The 18,667-nt window shown below is 39.8% G+C and overlaps 1 protein-coding gene across 9 annotated transcripts in view; it reads left to right on the top strand.

Moving 5' to 3' along the window:
- CREB5 (cAMP responsive element binding protein 5) overlaps positions 1 to 18,667 on the top strand; it is a 266,380-nt gene that overhangs the window by 62,483 nt on the left and 185,230 nt on the right. For 6 of the 9 annotated variants that reach the window (XR_015733985.1, XM_087892619.1, XM_034402318.3 and 3 more), the window contains 4 exons: positions 2,907 to 3,004; positions 5,250 to 5,370; positions 7,330 to 7,401; positions 10,798 to 10,891. Coding sequence is in view for 8 of the 9 variants with exons in the window: in XM_087892619.1 (XP_087748745.1) it covers positions 7,348 to 7,401; positions 10,798 to 10,891 (148 nt within the window). In the remaining variant the exon portion in view is untranslated. Of the gene's footprint in view, positions 1 to 2,906; positions 3,005 to 5,249; positions 5,371 to 7,329; positions 7,402 to 10,797; positions 10,892 to 18,667 lie in introns of those variants that run through there. The other 3 variants (XM_087892614.1, XM_087892617.1, XM_087892616.1) reach the window with 2 other exon arrangements.

The following is an 18,667-nucleotide window of genomic DNA, read 5'->3' as shown; positions in this document are numbered from 1 at the left end:
CTGATTGATTGTTTGACCTTTGCCTAGTATGTGTATGTACATTCTTTTGTACAGATAAACCACTATTTATTATTAAAACCTCTGTGTGTTGAATTGCTCCTGGGTTGTCTCACTTAGTCACACTGTGCACACTCTGACACATCAATCTATGATTGTAAGCCTCAAACAACCACCAGGGGATGCTTGTAACATTACAAGAATGGCAAAATGTGATTTTGGAAGGGTTTGCCTGAGCATTTTGGAGTGGTTGGGAGCCAAGAGAAAATATATGCCTGAAGCCCAACATTTTCACTATTTTATAAATGGTAGGGGCAAATTAAACTCTTAACAGTTGAAAATTTCAGTGGCTTGATCTGGGACTGGTTCCGATGGCTCCAAAGAACATGATTTCCCACATCTTTTATAAACCATGACTTATAAACTTGAGCGGCTGGTTTTACGCAACACACTAGAGTTGAAGTCCACACACCATCAAGTTGTAAAGGTTGAGAAATACTGCATTAGATATCCTAAAGGTGCTTTTCAAAAGGCAACTGGACTCTCTTTGTTTTTCCTGGAAGACCTTTCATTTTCATCCAGGAAACTTCTTCAGTTCTGACTAGATGGTAGGAATGGAAGGATTTATATTCAGTTAGAACTGAAGAAGCTTCTTGGATGAAAAGTGAGACGTCTTTGAGAAAAAACAGAAAAAGTCCAGTTGCCTTTTGAAAAGGCAACTTTGGGACAACCATGACATGGATGATTGAGAAACCAGGATTTTTCTCCACTCATAGTTAGATATTTTTCCTGCAAATCCATCTGGATATCACATTCCACTAAAATTTTGTTTGTTTCTACATGAATGGATGAATAGGCAGATAAACAGACATAGCAAAAATGTAAGACCGAGCTTCTGACCTACACTGGAGGTTTGCATAACAATTAGCCTATCCTTTATTTTAGGGTTAATCACAAGGTTGAAAATTCAGCCAGTTTGAAACTAAGGACTGAAATGTCACTTTCGAAACAGGGTTAAGAAGGTCACACAGCTGCAAATAATAATAGCTCAATGAAAATCAGATTCTGACTACAGCCCACTTCAAGAATAACATTGGAACAGGAAGCAAGCCTGTGTGATATTCTTAGCCATAAAGTCATACAGATTTTTGTGGATATTTTATTTTGCTGTTTGTTTTAGTTTCAAGATGGAAAACAAAATGAGCTTTCTTAGGTCTAATTATTTTACACCATTCCTTACCAGTGATAGTGTGATGGTAAATTTGTGTTGCGCTATCAAGAAGGATAGTATGCAAAGCAAAGAGGAAAAACAGTCTCAAAATTATTGCACGGATGATCATTGCAACAAAGTGGTGGGTTGCTTCATTTGTTTTTTTAGTGTTTCTTTGTGGTCTAGTGGGATTGCTCATTGGGATTGTCTATTCTGTTCTAATTAACCAAAATCAAGTTTAATATTGTCCAGATGTTTATTAAGCATAGATCTGCTGAAGAATGATTCTCTCCCAATTCCCCCTCTCTCTTTCTCCTTATAGGAAAATAAAGTTTCCTACTCGAATTGAGGTGTCAATGGACATCTTCATGTTGTCATCTTGACTTCCTAGTCTATACTATAGCCTTTGAATATCCTAGCAGTCTCCCATCCAATTATTAAAGAAGTTTCGTCCTTTTAGCTTGGTTAGCCTAGCTTGGTTAGATTCTACTAGCCATCTGATCCATCCCTTAATTACTGTGTTGTAATCGGCTCTGTCAAATTCTACATTTTCTTTTACATTAATCTCTAACAAATGTACCCATCAAGGTAGCAGATGAATAGCTAACAGATCCCCACTTTGGGGAATCAAGGTAGCAGATAAATAGCTCAATTAATAGTTCAACAGAATTTGATATGTTTTGCAATAGGATTATTATTATTTTTTACTTGTATATTTAAGTGTATTCCAGTATATTCACATCTACTCATGTGCTGTACATTAACCCCCCAGAGATACGCACAATACCAGACCTCCGGACTTTTCGTCAGGCCCTGAAAACTTATTTATTTCACCTAGCTGGGCTGGCTTGATCCCACTGTTTCAGTTAAATTTAATTGATTTTAATTGGGTTGTTTTAAATTGTGGCCAAAAATATTTAATTATTTTTTAAACTGTTTTTAAATTTTGTATGTTCTGTTTTATTCTGGCTGTTCACCGCCCTGAGTTCTGCTAGAGAAGGGCAGTATATAAATTAAAACAAACAAACAAACAAATAAATAAATAAACTGCCATTGGACCAAATATGTATCAGAGACACATCAGACATGTATGAAAAATATGCAGAGCTAATTTGTGGAGCCAAATGCTTCCCCCCCCCCCGCTTTCCAGAGAATGTGTGAATTAGCCTTGATTCAGTTTAGACCAGCAGTTCATAGCACCTAGCTGAGATAAATTCATCTTTGAAAATAAAAACTAAGTAAACTTGCTTGAACCAGGATTATACATTATCAAGAAATCTTGGAGCTAAAGATGTTGCAGAAGGAGACCTGGAAAAAATACTTATGTATTTTGACTGAGAATATTACACGGAAGTATCAGTATAATCCCTATAGTCAAGCTCATTTAGAGAAAATCTTTCCTTTTTTTCTTTTTCATTATATTAAACTTGACTTCAAAGCACTTGAATGTTTGGGCATATGTTTGCCATATCATTTTAACATGAAGGATACGGTTGGAGTGATGGTTCAGGCTACAATAATGCGGTCACCTGCATCACCAAACAAAATTACATCTACATTATTTCTGATAGGTTGGCTTAGTGTTGTCCTAATGATTTTTATTATTTGGATTCCCTTTATTTATTTATATTGATTTATACTGAAGTAAATGTGTTGGATAATGTGAAATGTCATTATTTTCAATATCATTTTCTTGTAGATCAATCACCTTGACCCAAAACAGAAGAACACTTGATCCTTTGCTAAGGTTCTTAGCCTGGAGTAACTAACTCATCTGTACTGAATTCATATTAAGAGGTAAACAAATCACCAAACCAGTTTAAGACATGTGATTAAATGGTTGATCGTAGTCACCCACTATGACCTGATAAACTCAAAATTCCTCACAACAGTAGCAAAAACTTAAAAATAGAAAGACATTATGTATGTTTAACATTGCAGTTCTAAAAATAATAGGTCCAGCACAATTTATTTGTAGCAAGCATGATTATATTTATTATTTATTTAAAATGTCATAATGCCATCTTTCTAAAAAAGGTTTCTTTCTATACCTAAAAGGTATACAAATAATAAAAAAATATTTTAAAAATCATATAGTAATAAGACAGTAACACTTTCAAAAAACAGCAAATATTATTTAATAATTCTAAAGGGTCAATTAACATTGTTATATGATAGCGTTTTTGAAAAGAGAAAATAAAGACTGAATGTGTTCCAAAGAAAGATTTGAGTAACATTTAGGAGCTTTTCCTTTTTGCCTAACAATAAGCTCAAATTTGGAAATTCTTTGATAGCTTTGTCTAAACAGGCTCATTAGAAGACAGTCCTTCAGGGAGCCATGTTCTAAGTCACAGAAAGATCTAGAAGAGCACTTACAATTTATAAATCTCAGAGAGAATGAAATCCTTTCAGAATAGGCATAACAAAGTACAGATAGGGGAAAATAATCACCAAAAATAATGCATGCAACCATTGTCTTTTAAGGAGTAGATATGCAATGGTTATGAAGACCATTACTTGACCTAAGAAACCTCAAAAAAAAAATGTCTACAATGTTTTGATAGCCCAAATGACACCTTATAAGAGTGTTTCTCAACCTCAGTAATTTTAAGATTTGTAGATTTAAACCTCCCACATGCTTGCTGGGGAATTCTGGGAGTTGAAATTCACACATGTTAAAGTTGCTAAGGTTGAAAAATCTTGTCTTAGAGCATATGGTATTCTTTGCTTAATTGTAGCCTGATAGGCAGTGGCAAAATTCTGGAGAACAAAAAAGCATTTGAATATCTCCAAACTGTGGGAAATTAATTGGAAAACTGCTCCCCACCCACATGCACACAGGGCATAACACATCTGTATTATAATAATGCAGAATATGATTTTATCCTATCTGATTTAATGAACTGTATGCAATAGTGGTGTGCACTTAGTCCTGGGTTCTAGGTTCCATGATCATGTCTTTTTTAAAAAATAATGTCTTTACTATATACCAAATAAAACAAAATACAGCCTTTTTTAAAAAAAAAGTGCTTTTTTACTACCACGGAGTGTATGCCTTTGGATAGAAAAACAATTCAGTGTGATTTCTGTCCCTCCAATCATTATTCTTTTAAAAAATATACTATTAGTTTCATGAGCTGTGGTGGCTCAGTGGTTAGGATGCAGTACTGTAGGCTACTTCTACTCACTGCCAGCTGCCAGCAATTTGGCAGTTCAAATTTAACTAGCTGAAGGTTGACTCAGTCTTCCATCCTTCCGAGGTCGGTAAAATGAGGGCCCAGATTATTGGAGGCAATAGGCTGACTTTGTAAAACTGCTTAGAGACCTGTAAAGTACTATGAAGCAGTATATAAGGCTAAATGCTATTGCTATGGCTTTTTATGACACATTAGACCACAAACTACTTCTTGGAAAGATAAAAAATGTGGGATAGACAGCATCACTACCAGCTGACCAACTGTACTCAAAGTGTAGTCCTCAATGGAATTATATCTACATGGAGGAAAGCATTCTTGTAAGGTACTCCAAGGTTTTGTTTAAGTCTACGGTTAGGGTTGTCTTCCAATATTTGAGGAGCTGTCACAGCCCCTCAGTGCCTGGTGATGTTCCTTGAAGCACCTGAGGGCAGGACAAGAACTAATGGATGAGAACTAATCAAGGAGGGAACTAACCTAGAACTAAGGAAAATTTTCTGACACTGAGAAGAATTAATCAGTGAATGGCATGCCTCCAAAAGCTGTGGGTACTCCACCACTGGAGAGTTTTAACAAGATATTGAGAGCCATTTGTCCAGAATGGCATGGGGTCTCTGCTTGTGCAGGGGGTTGGACTTCAAGACCCCCAAGGTCCTTACAATTCTATTCTATTATTACAATTCTAAGATATTCTATATCTTAAAAAATATTCAGCTCTAATGTCAGTTTCAGTAAGAATATAACTTGTTGCTCCTCTTTGTTATTTACCCTGTAATCAAAACATGTTTTTTTCTGTCTAAAATGGATGAAATGACTTTTTTTAAACAATTTCCTTTTTTCTTAAATAGTGTTATTAGAGGAAAATACTATTGAAACAGTGAGGACTCTTCCTTGGACACCCTTTCCTTGGTCTGCAACTGAAGAATGTAAGCAAGTCATCTTGGTTCCCTCTCTTGATAAATGTAAAATGTAAGTTTCTCAAAGTTTTGTTAATACAAAACATTCTAAAAGTTGAACAAAATGAGAAGCAACCATTTTGCACATTGAATAAATCAGTTATTCCATTTGATACAAACATATAGCTGTAGGATTCACTTGGCAGATCAGCCTATTTCTAAAAGAAACATCTCCAGTTAATTAAAGGCATCAGAAAACTGAGGTAAATTTCTCTTGATTATCAGCTCCACCAAACTGGAAAGCAAATAAAAAATAGTAATGATATGATTTTACAAATTGTGATCTGAGTACACTTTTCACATACATTTTTTATGACATACAATATCCCTATGCAGCATCTATCTTTCTCTCATAGATTCCATGTAAGCCAATTCAACTGAAGAGTGGGCGAATCTGTTTCAAAGAAATAATGGCAGACTTGACTTTTGTTAATAATGATTTAAGACAATAAGTAGTCAATTGAGTTAATTTATTTCACATGCATTTGTTCAGTATTTGGTTTGGACATATCTGCGACTGGATCAGGTAACAAAGACATTGTTAATCTATGCAAAGATTCCATCAAGAGCTTTTGGTAATTTTGGAAGCATCAATATGTACCACGATAATTCTCCTTTTTTCAATGTCTTAGATGCTGGAGTACCATAGTAACCATTGTATTTTTTTACTGGTTGAAGTAATGAATATTTTGATATTTTTATAATTAGAAGTTGAAATCTATGCAGTAACTTCCAACTGAAAGAGGATGCCAGGTCACAGCAGTGAAATTTGGGAAGATCCCAATCTGTTTCAGAGAAAAGGAATTTGCTGCATCAGTCAGAATTGTAAATCCCAAAATAGCACAAAACTACACATGGAAGAGAATATGAAAAATATTCTATTTAATTTGTTTTTAAATTATTATAAAACAGTATTACTGTAAAATTGTTTCAAAGTATAAAATTGAAGTTTACCAAATGGAAAACTGTTGGAATGAAAAACTAATAAGTTTTAAATGATAGTCTCCACTTCTATTCATCTATGTAGATGAACAAATAAAAACAAAGCATTTTCTAGACTAAAACATGACAAGCAATTTTCCAATAGCCAAAGGTTTATTTGCAGATAGACACCATGTTTTCCACACAGAAATTCAAATACAGTATTCAGATGCTGTACTCATAAACAAATTAGTCTCTCCCCTGATTTTTTGTTTTAAAAAAATTGAAGGGCCATCTTTGTTTATAGGAGCTTCTTCTCAATGAAACTAATTCTCAATTTTCAGAAATGTGGAAATTAAGGTCATCCTTCTTTCAGAGTAATATAGTATTTATGCACTTTTCACTCTGAAACCTTATAATATTTTGATGGGAATGGTTGAGAGTTTCAACTTTGAGTCCTATTTTTTCTGCCCTTTCTTAAATTTATTCATACCTATTTATACATTTAATATCTTTTTAGAAGTCTATATAAATATAGACTTCTTTTATTTTTAAAAAAAATATTTTAAAAATTTTTATATTAAATCATAGACATTTTCTTCATGTATATGCTTGGAACTTATGTCTTCTAACAAACATATTTTTACAACTTCCCCTTATAGAACATGTTTTTGTCACACTTTCTCCAAATATAAATTTTTGTAAATCCTTTCTAATTGGTAAATTTGCACTGAAAAATTTAGAAAACATAGGTATTACTGTATTTCGGTTATTAAGTAAGTTTTTAAAAAAATAAATGAGTTGGGAAAGTCAATGTTAAAATGCAGACTTAAATGCAAACATATCCAACTTGCATTTCATGAATGTACCTAAGCTATTGTAATATTTATTTTAACTTCCAACCACAGTAACCAGGTGGTTAAAATATATAATCTATTACATCTGCAGAAACCAGATGGGAAGGCTGGCCTGTATTTTCCATATCTGCTAAAGCTATGGATGGCTATATTTATGTTTTTTTTTCATTCCCGCTTTTTCTTTTAATGTGTAGATTTATGAAGAATCAAAAATGAATTTGGAACAAGAGAGACCTTTTGTCTGCAGTGCCCCAGGCTGTTCACAGGTGAATTAAACCTGCAAATTAAACCTGCTGTAGTAGAGTTCCATCATGCTAACATGTCCCTATCATAATTTCAAATTTTATTGTATCATTTTAAAGTGCCCTTTCCCCTTGCAACTTCATGCCATAAAATACAAATTAATAATAAATATGGCTATTCTGTTTAGTATCAATGAGCGTGCCTCATAGCAATTTACATACCGAACCAAACTATAGCCCTAAAAAACATTTCTTCATTAAGGCCCCTCCTCAAGAAGCCTTCCTTGGACCCAGCAGAATTAAAGAACTTTCATCCAGTCTCCAACTTACCCTTTGTGGGGAAGGTTGTAGAGAAAGTGGTGGCACTTTAGCTCCTACGGACATTGGATGAAACAGATTATTTGGACCCTTTTCAATCTGGCTTCAGACCTGGCTACAGCATGGAAACTGCTTTGGTCGCACTGATGGATGATCTCTGGCGAGCCCGTGATGGGGGTCATTCCTCTATCGTGGTGCTACTTGACCTCTCAGCAGCTTTTGATACCATCGACCATGGTATCCTACTAGGCCGACTAAGGGAGTTGGGACTGGGAGGCACCGTGTTACGGTGGTTCTCCTCTTATCTCTCTGGTCCGTCACAGTCGGTGTTGATAGGACGACAGAAGTTGACCCCTAGGCCCCTCGTTTGTGGGGTGCCTCAGGGCTCGGTCCTCTCTCCCCTTCTATTCAACATCTACATGAAACTGCTGGGGGAGATCATCCAACGATACGGGGTATGATATCAGCAGTATGCCGATGATACCCAGCTGTATATCTCCACCCCACATCATTTCAGTGAAGCAGTGGAGGTGATGTGCCAGGCTGTGAGAGTCTGGATGGGAGTCAACAGGCTCAGACTTAACCCAGACAAGACCGAGTGGCTGTGGGTATTGCCTCCCAAGGACCATGTTGATTGTCCATCCTTAGCCCTGGGGAGGGAGAAGCTGTCCCCCTCAGAATGAGTTTGCAATTTGGGTGTCCTCCTTGACCCAAAGCTGAGATTAAAGCAACACCTGGCAGCTGTGGCTAAGGGGACCTTTGTACAGGTTCGCCTTGTACACCAATTGCGACCCTACCTGGATCGGGAGGCTCTTCTCACAGTAACTCATGCCCTTGTCACCTCACGGTTGGATTATTGCAATGCGCTCTACATGGGGCTACCCTTAAAAAGTGTTTGGAGACTACAGTTGGTCCAGAATGCAGCCGCTTGAGCTGTTATGGGTGCACCTAGGTATTCCCATGTTACACCAATCCTTCGTGAGCTGCACTGGCTTCCTATCAGTCTCTGGTCACAATTCAAGGTGTTGGTTATTACCTTTAAAGCCCTATATGGCTTAGGGCCAGGCTATCTTCGAGACAGTCTTCTACCGCATAGCTCCCAGTGACCGGTAAGAGCCCACAGAGTTGGCCTCCTCTGGGTCCCGTCAGCTAAACAATGTTGGCTGGTGGGTCCGTGGGGGAGGGCCTTCTCTGTGGCTGCCCCGGTTCTCTGGAATCAGCTACCTCCTGAGTCCCGGACTGCTCCCACCCTACTGGCCTTCCGGAAAATGGTGAAAACCTGGCTTTTCCGGCAGGCTTGGGGCATTGATCTCACCACTGTGATCTTGTGAGATCTGGCCATGAGCAGTGTGATGGGTTTGTTTTTTTAAACATTTTTTTATTGTATATTGTTCATACTGTTATTGTTGTAAGCTGCCCAGAGTCCTCGGAGAGTTGGGCGGCATAGAAATTTAAGTTTAAGTTTAAGTTTAATGTGATTTATATGCCGCCCTATCTCCAATGGACTCAGGGCGGCTCACAACAATAAAATGCACAATTGCACAGTAAAAAAATATGAAATTAAAAGTCCAAATTAAAACAGTTTAAAATCAATTTAAAACTTTTAAGACCCCCCCCCCCCATCAGTTCAGGCTCCGAAACAACCAGGTGTTCAAATCCCGGCAGAACGAGCGAAGGTCAGGGGGCATCCGAAGCTCCAAAGGAAGTTGGCTCCAAAGGGTGGGTGTGCCCAAAGAGAAAGCTCTCTCCCTGGGAGTCGCCAGCTGACATTGTCTGGCTGACGGCACCCTGAGGAGGCCCTGTCTGTGGGAATGCACCAGGAGATTGGAGATTGTTGCTGGCTGCAGGGGGTCCGACAAGTATCCCGGGCCTAGGCCATGAAGGGCTTTATAGGTGATAACCATCACCTTGAACCTCACCCGAAGGACAACCGGTAGCCAATGCAGGTCGTGCAGGAGGGGTGTAACATGGGAGTGTTGGAACACTCCCATCACAACCCGCGCGGCCGCATTCTGCACCAGTTAAAGCCTTCGAATGGTTTTCAAGGGCAGCCCTAGGTAGAGAGTGTTGCAGTAGTCAAGACGGGTAGTCAATAAATGAAAAATAAATAAATAAATAAATAAATAAATAAATAAATAAATAAATAAATAAATAATAAAATATTTAATTACATTAATGCAATCTGAGTTTTAAGATTGATTAGACCATAGGTTAAATAACAGTTATCATGAAGGAAACATCTGAAAAACAGAACACTTGATGATGCTTTTTAGGATGGATAATCATCCTTTCCTGCCTGGTGTCCTGGAAGAATTAAAGCCAGATAATTCTGAAGGAGACCTCCTCCAATTTCCTATGTAGCATTGCTTTGTTCCCTGACATACTCAACTTCTAAAAAAAATCCCAGAGTATGTTTATAAAGGTATAGTCTCATATGCATGAAGTAATATTAAATAATTGGATGTGCAAAGGACTTGAAAAGAGTGTTATGCAAAGGACATAGTCCCAGCTGATGTATGGCCTCTGAACCCTTGTGTAGCTACAAGGGACAATCTTCAAAGCTGTTGGTGCTCTCCTTTCTGAGCACACAAATAATTTAATGCTTGCTCAGCTTCATCTGATCTGCTGTAAGAAAAACCACTTTTGAACATTTCATACAGATCCATTAATCATTGCCTCAGCCATTGGCAGACATTTTTTCAAGGGATAATAATATCAATAGATAATTTTCAAATATGTTCATAAGATTGTATATCCCAAAATTTATTAACCAGTAGCAAAGAGAAAGACAGAAAAGCAAAAACCACAAAATAAAAACTTTTCTTTGGAAAATGTATAATTTATTTATTTATTAAATTTCTATTCCACTTAAGTAACTGGCTGGTTTACAACAGCGACTCATGAAATATTATTTTAAACAGTAATATTTAAGTAACAAGAAAACTTTCAGTCATAGTTGCTTCTATCATTTAATTCTACTCATTCCTCACATTCCTTATCTGTCATTTTAATGCTTGGAATATTAAAATTAAAAATAAAAAAAAAATCAATTTCCAGCCCTTATTTCAAGAGCTGAAACTTTTCATTGTCTTTACCCAACAGCGCTTTCCAACAGAGGACCATCTGATGATCCACAGTCACAAGCATGAAATGACTTTGAAGTTTCCTTCACTAAAAACAGACAACATGTTATCAGGTGAGAAGATAGGTATGAGAAAGATATTTAGTTGCCAATTTTGCTGTGATAAGGATGAATATGACTGTTCTGATGCTATCGGATTGTGTGCTAATGAGGTAAATATGAATGTTCTTTTGCTTTACTTTATGCCATGAGTTAGTCCAGATTTTCTGGTGCGTGTACAGCAGGGCTGTTAAACTTGCGGCCTGCGGGCCAGATGCATCATGCGCTGGCCACACCCACACCCGGTTTAGTGGAGGGGAAAAAAGTCATGATATATCACATGATGACTCCTTGACAATGCAAGTTTGACATCCCTGAAATCAACAAAGTAGACAGACACAATAAGTCCCTAAATGACTTAAAATTGTAAGTCCAGCACTCCTTTGTATAAATTAGTCATTAGTTATTTGGTTGCTTATACTTCGTTGGTGATGTTTGTCACTGCAACACATGACCAACATAGAAACTATTTCCCAAATGTCTGAGTTATTAAAAATCTTTTGTGCTTCCTTCACAGGGCACCCTGTGAAAAAATATTTGTTTGTCCTTTTATTGTAGAATCAGATGTCTTTAGGGTTTGAGATTGGACAACAATGATGTGGAAACTGAAGGTTAAAGCAAGTCACAATATCATGAAAGGAGAAATGCTACTTTTATACTAAAAATTGTGACTTTTAACTATGCAAAAAAGAAGCAAGAAAGCTTCATACTACTAGCGTTTCTGAATCTTGGAGACTTTAAGATGTGTGGATTTCCCATCTTAAATTTCCCAGTCAGTATGCCAAAATTGAGAAATAGTGCTCTACTCTCTCTCCATTGTGTCTTGCACTTTTTCCATTGTTAGGTTTCAGTCCTTGCAACTTGATTGTATCAAGTAAATAAAAGTTGGAAACCAGCTACAGGCAACTGGATAGTGGATATAGGTTGCTAGGAGCTTATTTATAAAATAATGCATGGAGTACATAATTGGGTTGTGGAAATTGAGAGAGAGAGAGAGAGGGAGGGCGGGACGGATGGACAGACAGACAGACAGACAACACTGAAAACATGTTATCCACAGTATATATTAGCTCTGTGAAATTGCTAGAGCAGCATGGGGTGATGGCCACCAACTTAGATGGCTTCCAAGGGGATTTTAAACAAATCCCCTTTTAACAATTACTAGTTATGAAGTCTATAACTATAATTATTATTTATTGAAAAGTGACTTTGCATGATAATATTGCTGTGCGCAATGAACTAAATGCAGCACAAATAATGCCGTGCTTTTAAGGAGCACCCGGACTTGCAGAAAAATAACATAAACGTTTGATCGAAACTCGCTTGGGGAGACGGCGAGCGGGAAGGGATGGCAAGCAAGAAAAGAGACTGCTGTTCCCCAGGCCGTCATTCTCTTCCTTGAGAGATTGATTAATTGGAGTTTAATCAGAGTTTCTAGTCGTGGACATCCCCCTTTTTTTCCCCGGTCGCTGTTCTACCTTTCCCTTGTGAGGGATGGAAACGTGAGACCTCTGTGGAGTGCCACTCTGAGAGACATCATGAGAAGATGGTGAATTTCCCGGGGGTTATTCCCGGAAGTGTTTTGGCTCATCCACCACTGTGGTCACCTACCATCCATCGGCTGTTGTCGTGAGAGGACAATGGCCTCGTTCCCACCGTGAGAGGGCAATGGCTTCGTTCCCACCGTGAGAGGGCGGGGTGAACTATGGAGGACATGCTGGCTGTTGTCGTGAGAGGACGATGGCCTTCATTCCAGCCGTAAGAGGGCGGTGTGAATTATGGAGGACATGAGGCCTGACTTCCGGAGGCCCATGTTAAGGCCTTCTGTTGTGGATAAAGCTGAGCTGACTGAGGGGAGGCTAAGGACAGATTGTATTTGATCACATTCGGTAGCACAGCTATGGATTTTGAAGGACCATCTTCTTGCACGGACATGTCCACCCTCCTCGCTGGACAGGGGGTTGGACAGTCCGATTGGTATGGGGCGGGGGAAATAGGGGTGGGGAAAGATAGGACTCTGAAGGGAACAGAGGGTTATTCTATCATTACGGTGACTGGGAGGGGCAGGTATGGTGGGAGCAGAAGGTCTGGCCGCACCCAGGGGGCATGCATCCGTTACCTTCAGACAGTTGCTGGTCCCAACCCTCATTACCCTTCTCGCAATCCGGGTGATAAGGCTTCACAGGGTTTGGGACTTAGGCTGGTTTTGTTCAATGTCTGGTCTGTGGTAAATAAGACCCTGCTCATTTATGATCTTATTCAGGAGGAGAATGTGGACCTAGCCTGCATCACGGAGATCTGGTTGGGCCAAGAAGGGGGCAGCTCGCTCTCTGAGCCTGTGCCCACCAGGCTTCTGGGTGCTTCACCAGCCTTGGGCCCAGGGCAGGGGCGGTGGAGTGGCGGTTGTGGTTAAAGAGAGCCTCAGACCTCGAATGGTCACTTCTCCTCAGATAGGCAGGTGTGAGTCCCTCTGGGTTTAGGGGTTCAGATGGATCTGTTGCTTGCATACCTGCCTCCCAGCTGTGTAGCTTCAGCCCTGCCTGAGCTGCTTGAAGTAGTAGCCGGGTTGGCAGTTGAATTCCCCAAGTTTATGGTTCTGGGGGATTTCAACTTTCCTTCTCTCGGCGGATCATCGGAGTTGGCTCAGGAGTTCTTGGCCTCTATGGCAACCTTGGACCTGACCCAGGTAATTCAGGACCCAACTCATAGTGGGGGACACACGTTTGACTTGGTTTTTGTCTCTGGGCAGTGGCTTAATGACCTGCATATGGGGGATATAGCCACCTATCCCTTATCATGGTCGGACCATTTTCTTCTTCGACTGGACTTTCTGACCACTACTTCCCTCTGCACGGAGGTGGGACCAATTAAATGGTTCTGCCCCAAGCACCTGATGGATCCTGAAAAGTTCCAGATGGAACTCGGGACTTTTTCTGTTTCCCTTGCACACGGCTCGGCTGAGGCCCTGGTAGAGGCCTGGGATAAGGCGGCTGCCGGGGCCTTGGACCGAACTGTGCCTTTACAGCCTTTGACTTGGGTTGCCCCTTGGTTTACTGAGGACCTCCAGGAGATGAAGCGCCGGAAAAGACGCCTAGAGTGCTGCTGGAGGACTAGCAAGTCCAAATCTGATCAAACACAGTTAAGAACTCATATTCAGTCCTACCTAGTGGCGATAAAAGCAGCAAAATGCTCGCACTTTTCCGCTCTTATTGCATTTGCGGACAATCGCCCAGCCGCCCTGTTTAGGGTGACTTGCTCCCTTCTTAATGTGGGAGTGAGGGATGATCCTTTGCAGGGTAAGGCTGAGGAATTTGCTCAATATTTATAGGATAAAATCGCTCAGATTCGGGAGGGCCTGGACTCTGACTGGGCAGGGTCCGTTGAGTTGAGGGGGACTGGTCCTGAGTATGTTATCTGGGATGAGTTTGAGCCTGTGACTCCTGATGATGGGTACCAGATTGTGGTTAGATTGAGCACCGCCACGTGTCTGCTGGACCTGTGTCCCTCCTGATTGGTCTCGACCTCCCGAGAGGTTACACGAGGCTGGCTCCAGGCAGTAATTAATGCTTCATTGAGAGAGGGAATCTTCCCCTCTGCCTTGAAGGAGGCGGTGGTGAGACCCCTCCTCAAAAAGCCTGCCTTGGATCCGGCTCTCTTTAAGAACTATCGCCCAGTTTCTAACCTTTGCCTTATGGCGAAGGCAGTTGAAAGCATGGTGGTGCGTCAGCTCCCACAATCCTTCATCATCCTGGATGAAGTGGATTACCTGGACCCATTTCAGTCCGGCTTCAGGCCTGGTCAGAGCATGGAAACGGCATTGGTCGCGTTGATAGATGATTTCTGGCGTGCCCAGGATAGGGGTTACTCCTCTGTCCTGGTTTTACTTGACCTCTCAGCAGCTTTTGATACCATCAACCATGGTATCTTACTGCAACGGCTAAGGGGGTTGGGAATGGGAGGCACTGTTTTTCAGTGGTTCTCCTCCTACCTCTCAGGTTGTACGCAGTTTGTGCTGGCAGGGGGACAGAGGTCGACCCCTAGGCCCCTACCTTGTGTGGTGCCACAGGGGTCGGTTCTCTCGCCTCTCCTGTTCAACATATATATGAAGCCACTGGGTGAGATCATCCGGGGATTCGGGGTGCGGTATCATCAATATGCTGATGATACCCAACTTTTCATCTCCACCTCGCATCACCCCAACGATTCCCTTTACGTGATGTCCCGGTGTTTGGAGGCCGTACGGGTCTGGATGGGGACAAACAGACTTAGACTCAACCCCGACAAGACCGAGTGGCTGTGGTTACCGGCACCCCATTTTGTCCACTTTGTTCCATCGCTATCCCTAGGGGGGGAGGTGTTGACCCCCTTAGAGAAGGTATGCAATTTGGGAGTCCTCCTAGACCCACAGTTTAGCTTGGAAGATCATTTGACTGCTGTAGCCAGGGGGAACCTTTGTCCAGGTACACCTGGTTCGCCAATTGCGCCTTACTCACAGTTGCTCATGCCCTCATCACCTCTCGTTTGGACTACTGCAATGCACTTTACATGGGGCTGCCCTTGAGGAGCACTCGGAGACTTCAACTGGTGCAGAATGCGGCCAGGTTGTCATGGGGGTGCCTCGGTACTCCTTCACTGCCTGCATTGGCTCCCGGTTGTCTTCCAAGTGCAATTCAAGGTGTTGGTGATCACATTTAAAGCCCTACGTGGCCTAGGACCAAAGTACTTGCGAGACCACCTCCTGCCACCGGTAGCCTTCCATCTCCCGGTTCGCTCCCACAGAGTTGGCTTCTTCAGGGTACCTTTGGCTAGACAATGTCGACTGATAACCCCAGGAGGAGAGCCTTCTCTGTGGGAGCACCTACACTCTGGAATACATTACCCCTGGAGCTCTGGATAATCCCTGACCTCCAAACCTTCCACCGGGCCTTGAAGACATGGCTCTTCCAACGCGAGGGCCTGGGTTGACTCTAAACTGATTTTATAGCTTTTTAAATTCTTAAATCTTAAATTTGAATTTGTATTCCCACATTTAACCTATTTATTGGATACTCTGTTTTAATTTGTCTTTTAACTTTTGTATTCTCTGTTTCTTATTGTTATGAGCCACCCTGAGTCCTTCGGGAGAAGGGCAGCATACAAATCCAATAATAAATAAATAAATAAACACATACATACATACATACATACATAAACTCAAGGATCAAAACAGCTTGCAATTGCTCGTGCTTCATGTTCTTCTGGTGGGCTTCTCACAGACATCTGGCTGGTCTCTATGAGAAATAAGACCCTACACTAGAGAGGTTTTTGGACTAATCTATAAGATGATTCTCTACCTAATCTATTTTCCCATATTTGAATGTAATATATAACTTAGGCCTGAACAAAATCTCTATAGCTTTGCCATCTGTGGTGGATAGTGAAAGTGGTGGTGATAGCAGTAGGAAAGAAAATTCATATCAATACCACATGAAGTAATATACTTTTTCATTCTGTTTAGCTCCCAATTCTCAACCAAACAGTTTACAAAAAAAGTCCCCAAACATTTGCAGTTATTATCATACAAATTTTATATATATTTCTTTTTCTTTGCCACGTTATTATCCCAATGGGAGACTTGTTTAGCCCTGCAGGAGGTTTGAGTGGGTATATTGTATTGTCCAGCTGACATGGCCCATTCTGAATACTTGCTAGTTCCTTCACTGAAAAATGTAGCCCTTCAGCTAAAGGTTAGCAGTATATTATATTAAAGAACAAGCATTTTTAGTATTCATTGCAGGGCCAGCTTAGTGTAGTGATTAAGGTACCAGTTACATGTTGGGAGAATATGAGTTCTAAACTTGCCTTAGCTATGAAGCCAGGTAGGAGGTTAGACACTCTCTCCCAGCACTCGAAAGTAGGCAAGAGCAGACCACTTCCAAAAATCCTTGCCAGGAAATCTGCAGGGACTTGTCCAGGCAGTTCCCAGGAGTTAGTGACTTGGAGAAACACACACATGTACACATGCATGCATGTGTGTGTGTGTGTGCGTGCACACACACACACACAGATACGCACACACAAATATCTTTCTACTATCACTTTCCCCCATTCATTATAGACTCTAGGTGCAACATGCAGAAACTTTAACAAGTTTTAAAATTCCTATTAACTCCATGCATGTTAAATAATTATTTTTTTTTAAAAAATAATGAAAGTATGCCTGGCTCAATTGTTTACCTATCTATACTATAAGTGCTACCACCTCCTTAATGAGAACAATATTACAATTTGGGAAATAACCTTACTGGAAACAATTAAATTAATACAAAGCATTGATGTGTATCAGCATCCTTTATCAGATGAGAGCTTACAAAAAGTGAGGGATGGGAAAGTCACAAAAAAATCAATAAATTAAGCTAGATGTATAGCCATACACTTCTGGAGTTTTCCAGAGATTACAGCTGACTATAGGGAGGTTAGCTGGGACTATATGTTACAATGGGATCACTGAACCAATTCTTACTACTATGGACATTACCTAGGTAGTTGTTTGGATTTGTTATGAGGACTGCTTAGGGCTGGATTATGTTTAGAATGCCACAGACCATTTCTGATTTAGTAGACGGATCACCCTCAAAGTAGTGTGGTCCAGAAGAGAAACAGAATATCCTGGAGTTCGTCAGAATGTTCTATTTCTGGAATAGTAAGTTTGACATACAACTTGGATTTTGTTCTTGCAACAATTTATTCAAAGCAAAGGAAGCCAAACTACATATTACAAGATTGGCTCCCGGGAATTGAGTCAGACTGTTCATCACTTTTAGACAATCACTGAAGGAAACACACAGTAAGTAAATTGCCAAAATGCCATAGGTAAACACACATCAGAAGGAAGAAAAGTAATTGTGAGAAGAATAATGTCTTAATGCATTTATCCCATAGGGCACCTGCTCTATTAGAGCTTAATGAGGTAGTTTCCATTTATTTTAAGTATTACAATAGGCAATAAGGTTGAGTTAAGGAAAGATTCCTATTAGATGCAGATAAAGAATATAAAAAACAATTGTCCACCCATTTTTGATAATTACAACTCTACTGTCTTTATTGGTTATAAGAGAATTTGGAGCAGCCTAAATAGATACACAAAACAATATTTTAAAATATTTTAAAATACATACACCATTTTAAATGTTGCATATTTTATAAATCCACATTTTAATTTTTGAATTTCTAAATAAAAAACCTATTTTTTTTACCACATGGGCTAATCAGCAGTTTTTAAAAATGCAATTCTTGGTGCTTTAAAGACAACAAAGCAGAAGTTCATGCTGGTACATTTAATAAATTTACATTTTGCTTTAATCTAAAACCTTTACATTAAAGATAATTGGAACTGTTGAATGTAAATGAGATTAGGAGAATATTTGCAAAACATTTGACATAGGGGAATTAGCTGGAGGTTATTTTTTCAGAATTGTCTCCAAGTTCATTTCTAATCTTGGTAGTTAAGCATGAAGCAAGCCATGCTGAGTGATCAGTAAGTTTAGCCTGGAGTATTGGATAAGATCCAGAGTAGGTTGGGCCTATTCAGATCTTAGATCTAAGAATCATAATCGGTGTAAAGGAAGACTTGGATTTTAATGTCTCAATCTCCTGCAGCAATGAGACCTTTTTCTTTTTTGTAGATTAAATGTTAAATTTGATGTCAATGAAAATAGCAAATAGATGAACAAATATGCACACAAGCATAGACGTTTGTGTCATGCATAGACACAAACGTATTAGTCCAACCCATTTTTCCCAAAGAAACAT

Source organism: Pantherophis guttatus, chromosome 4 (genome assembly GCF_059756535.1).
Source record: "Pantherophis guttatus breed Tessera chromosome 4, ASM5975653v1, whole genome shotgun sequence".
NCBI lineage: Eukaryota > Metazoa > Chordata > Lepidosauria > Squamata > Colubridae > Pantherophis > Pantherophis guttatus.
Note: the sequence above shows the minus strand (reverse complement) of the source record. Positions and strands in the feature narration are given on the sequence as shown.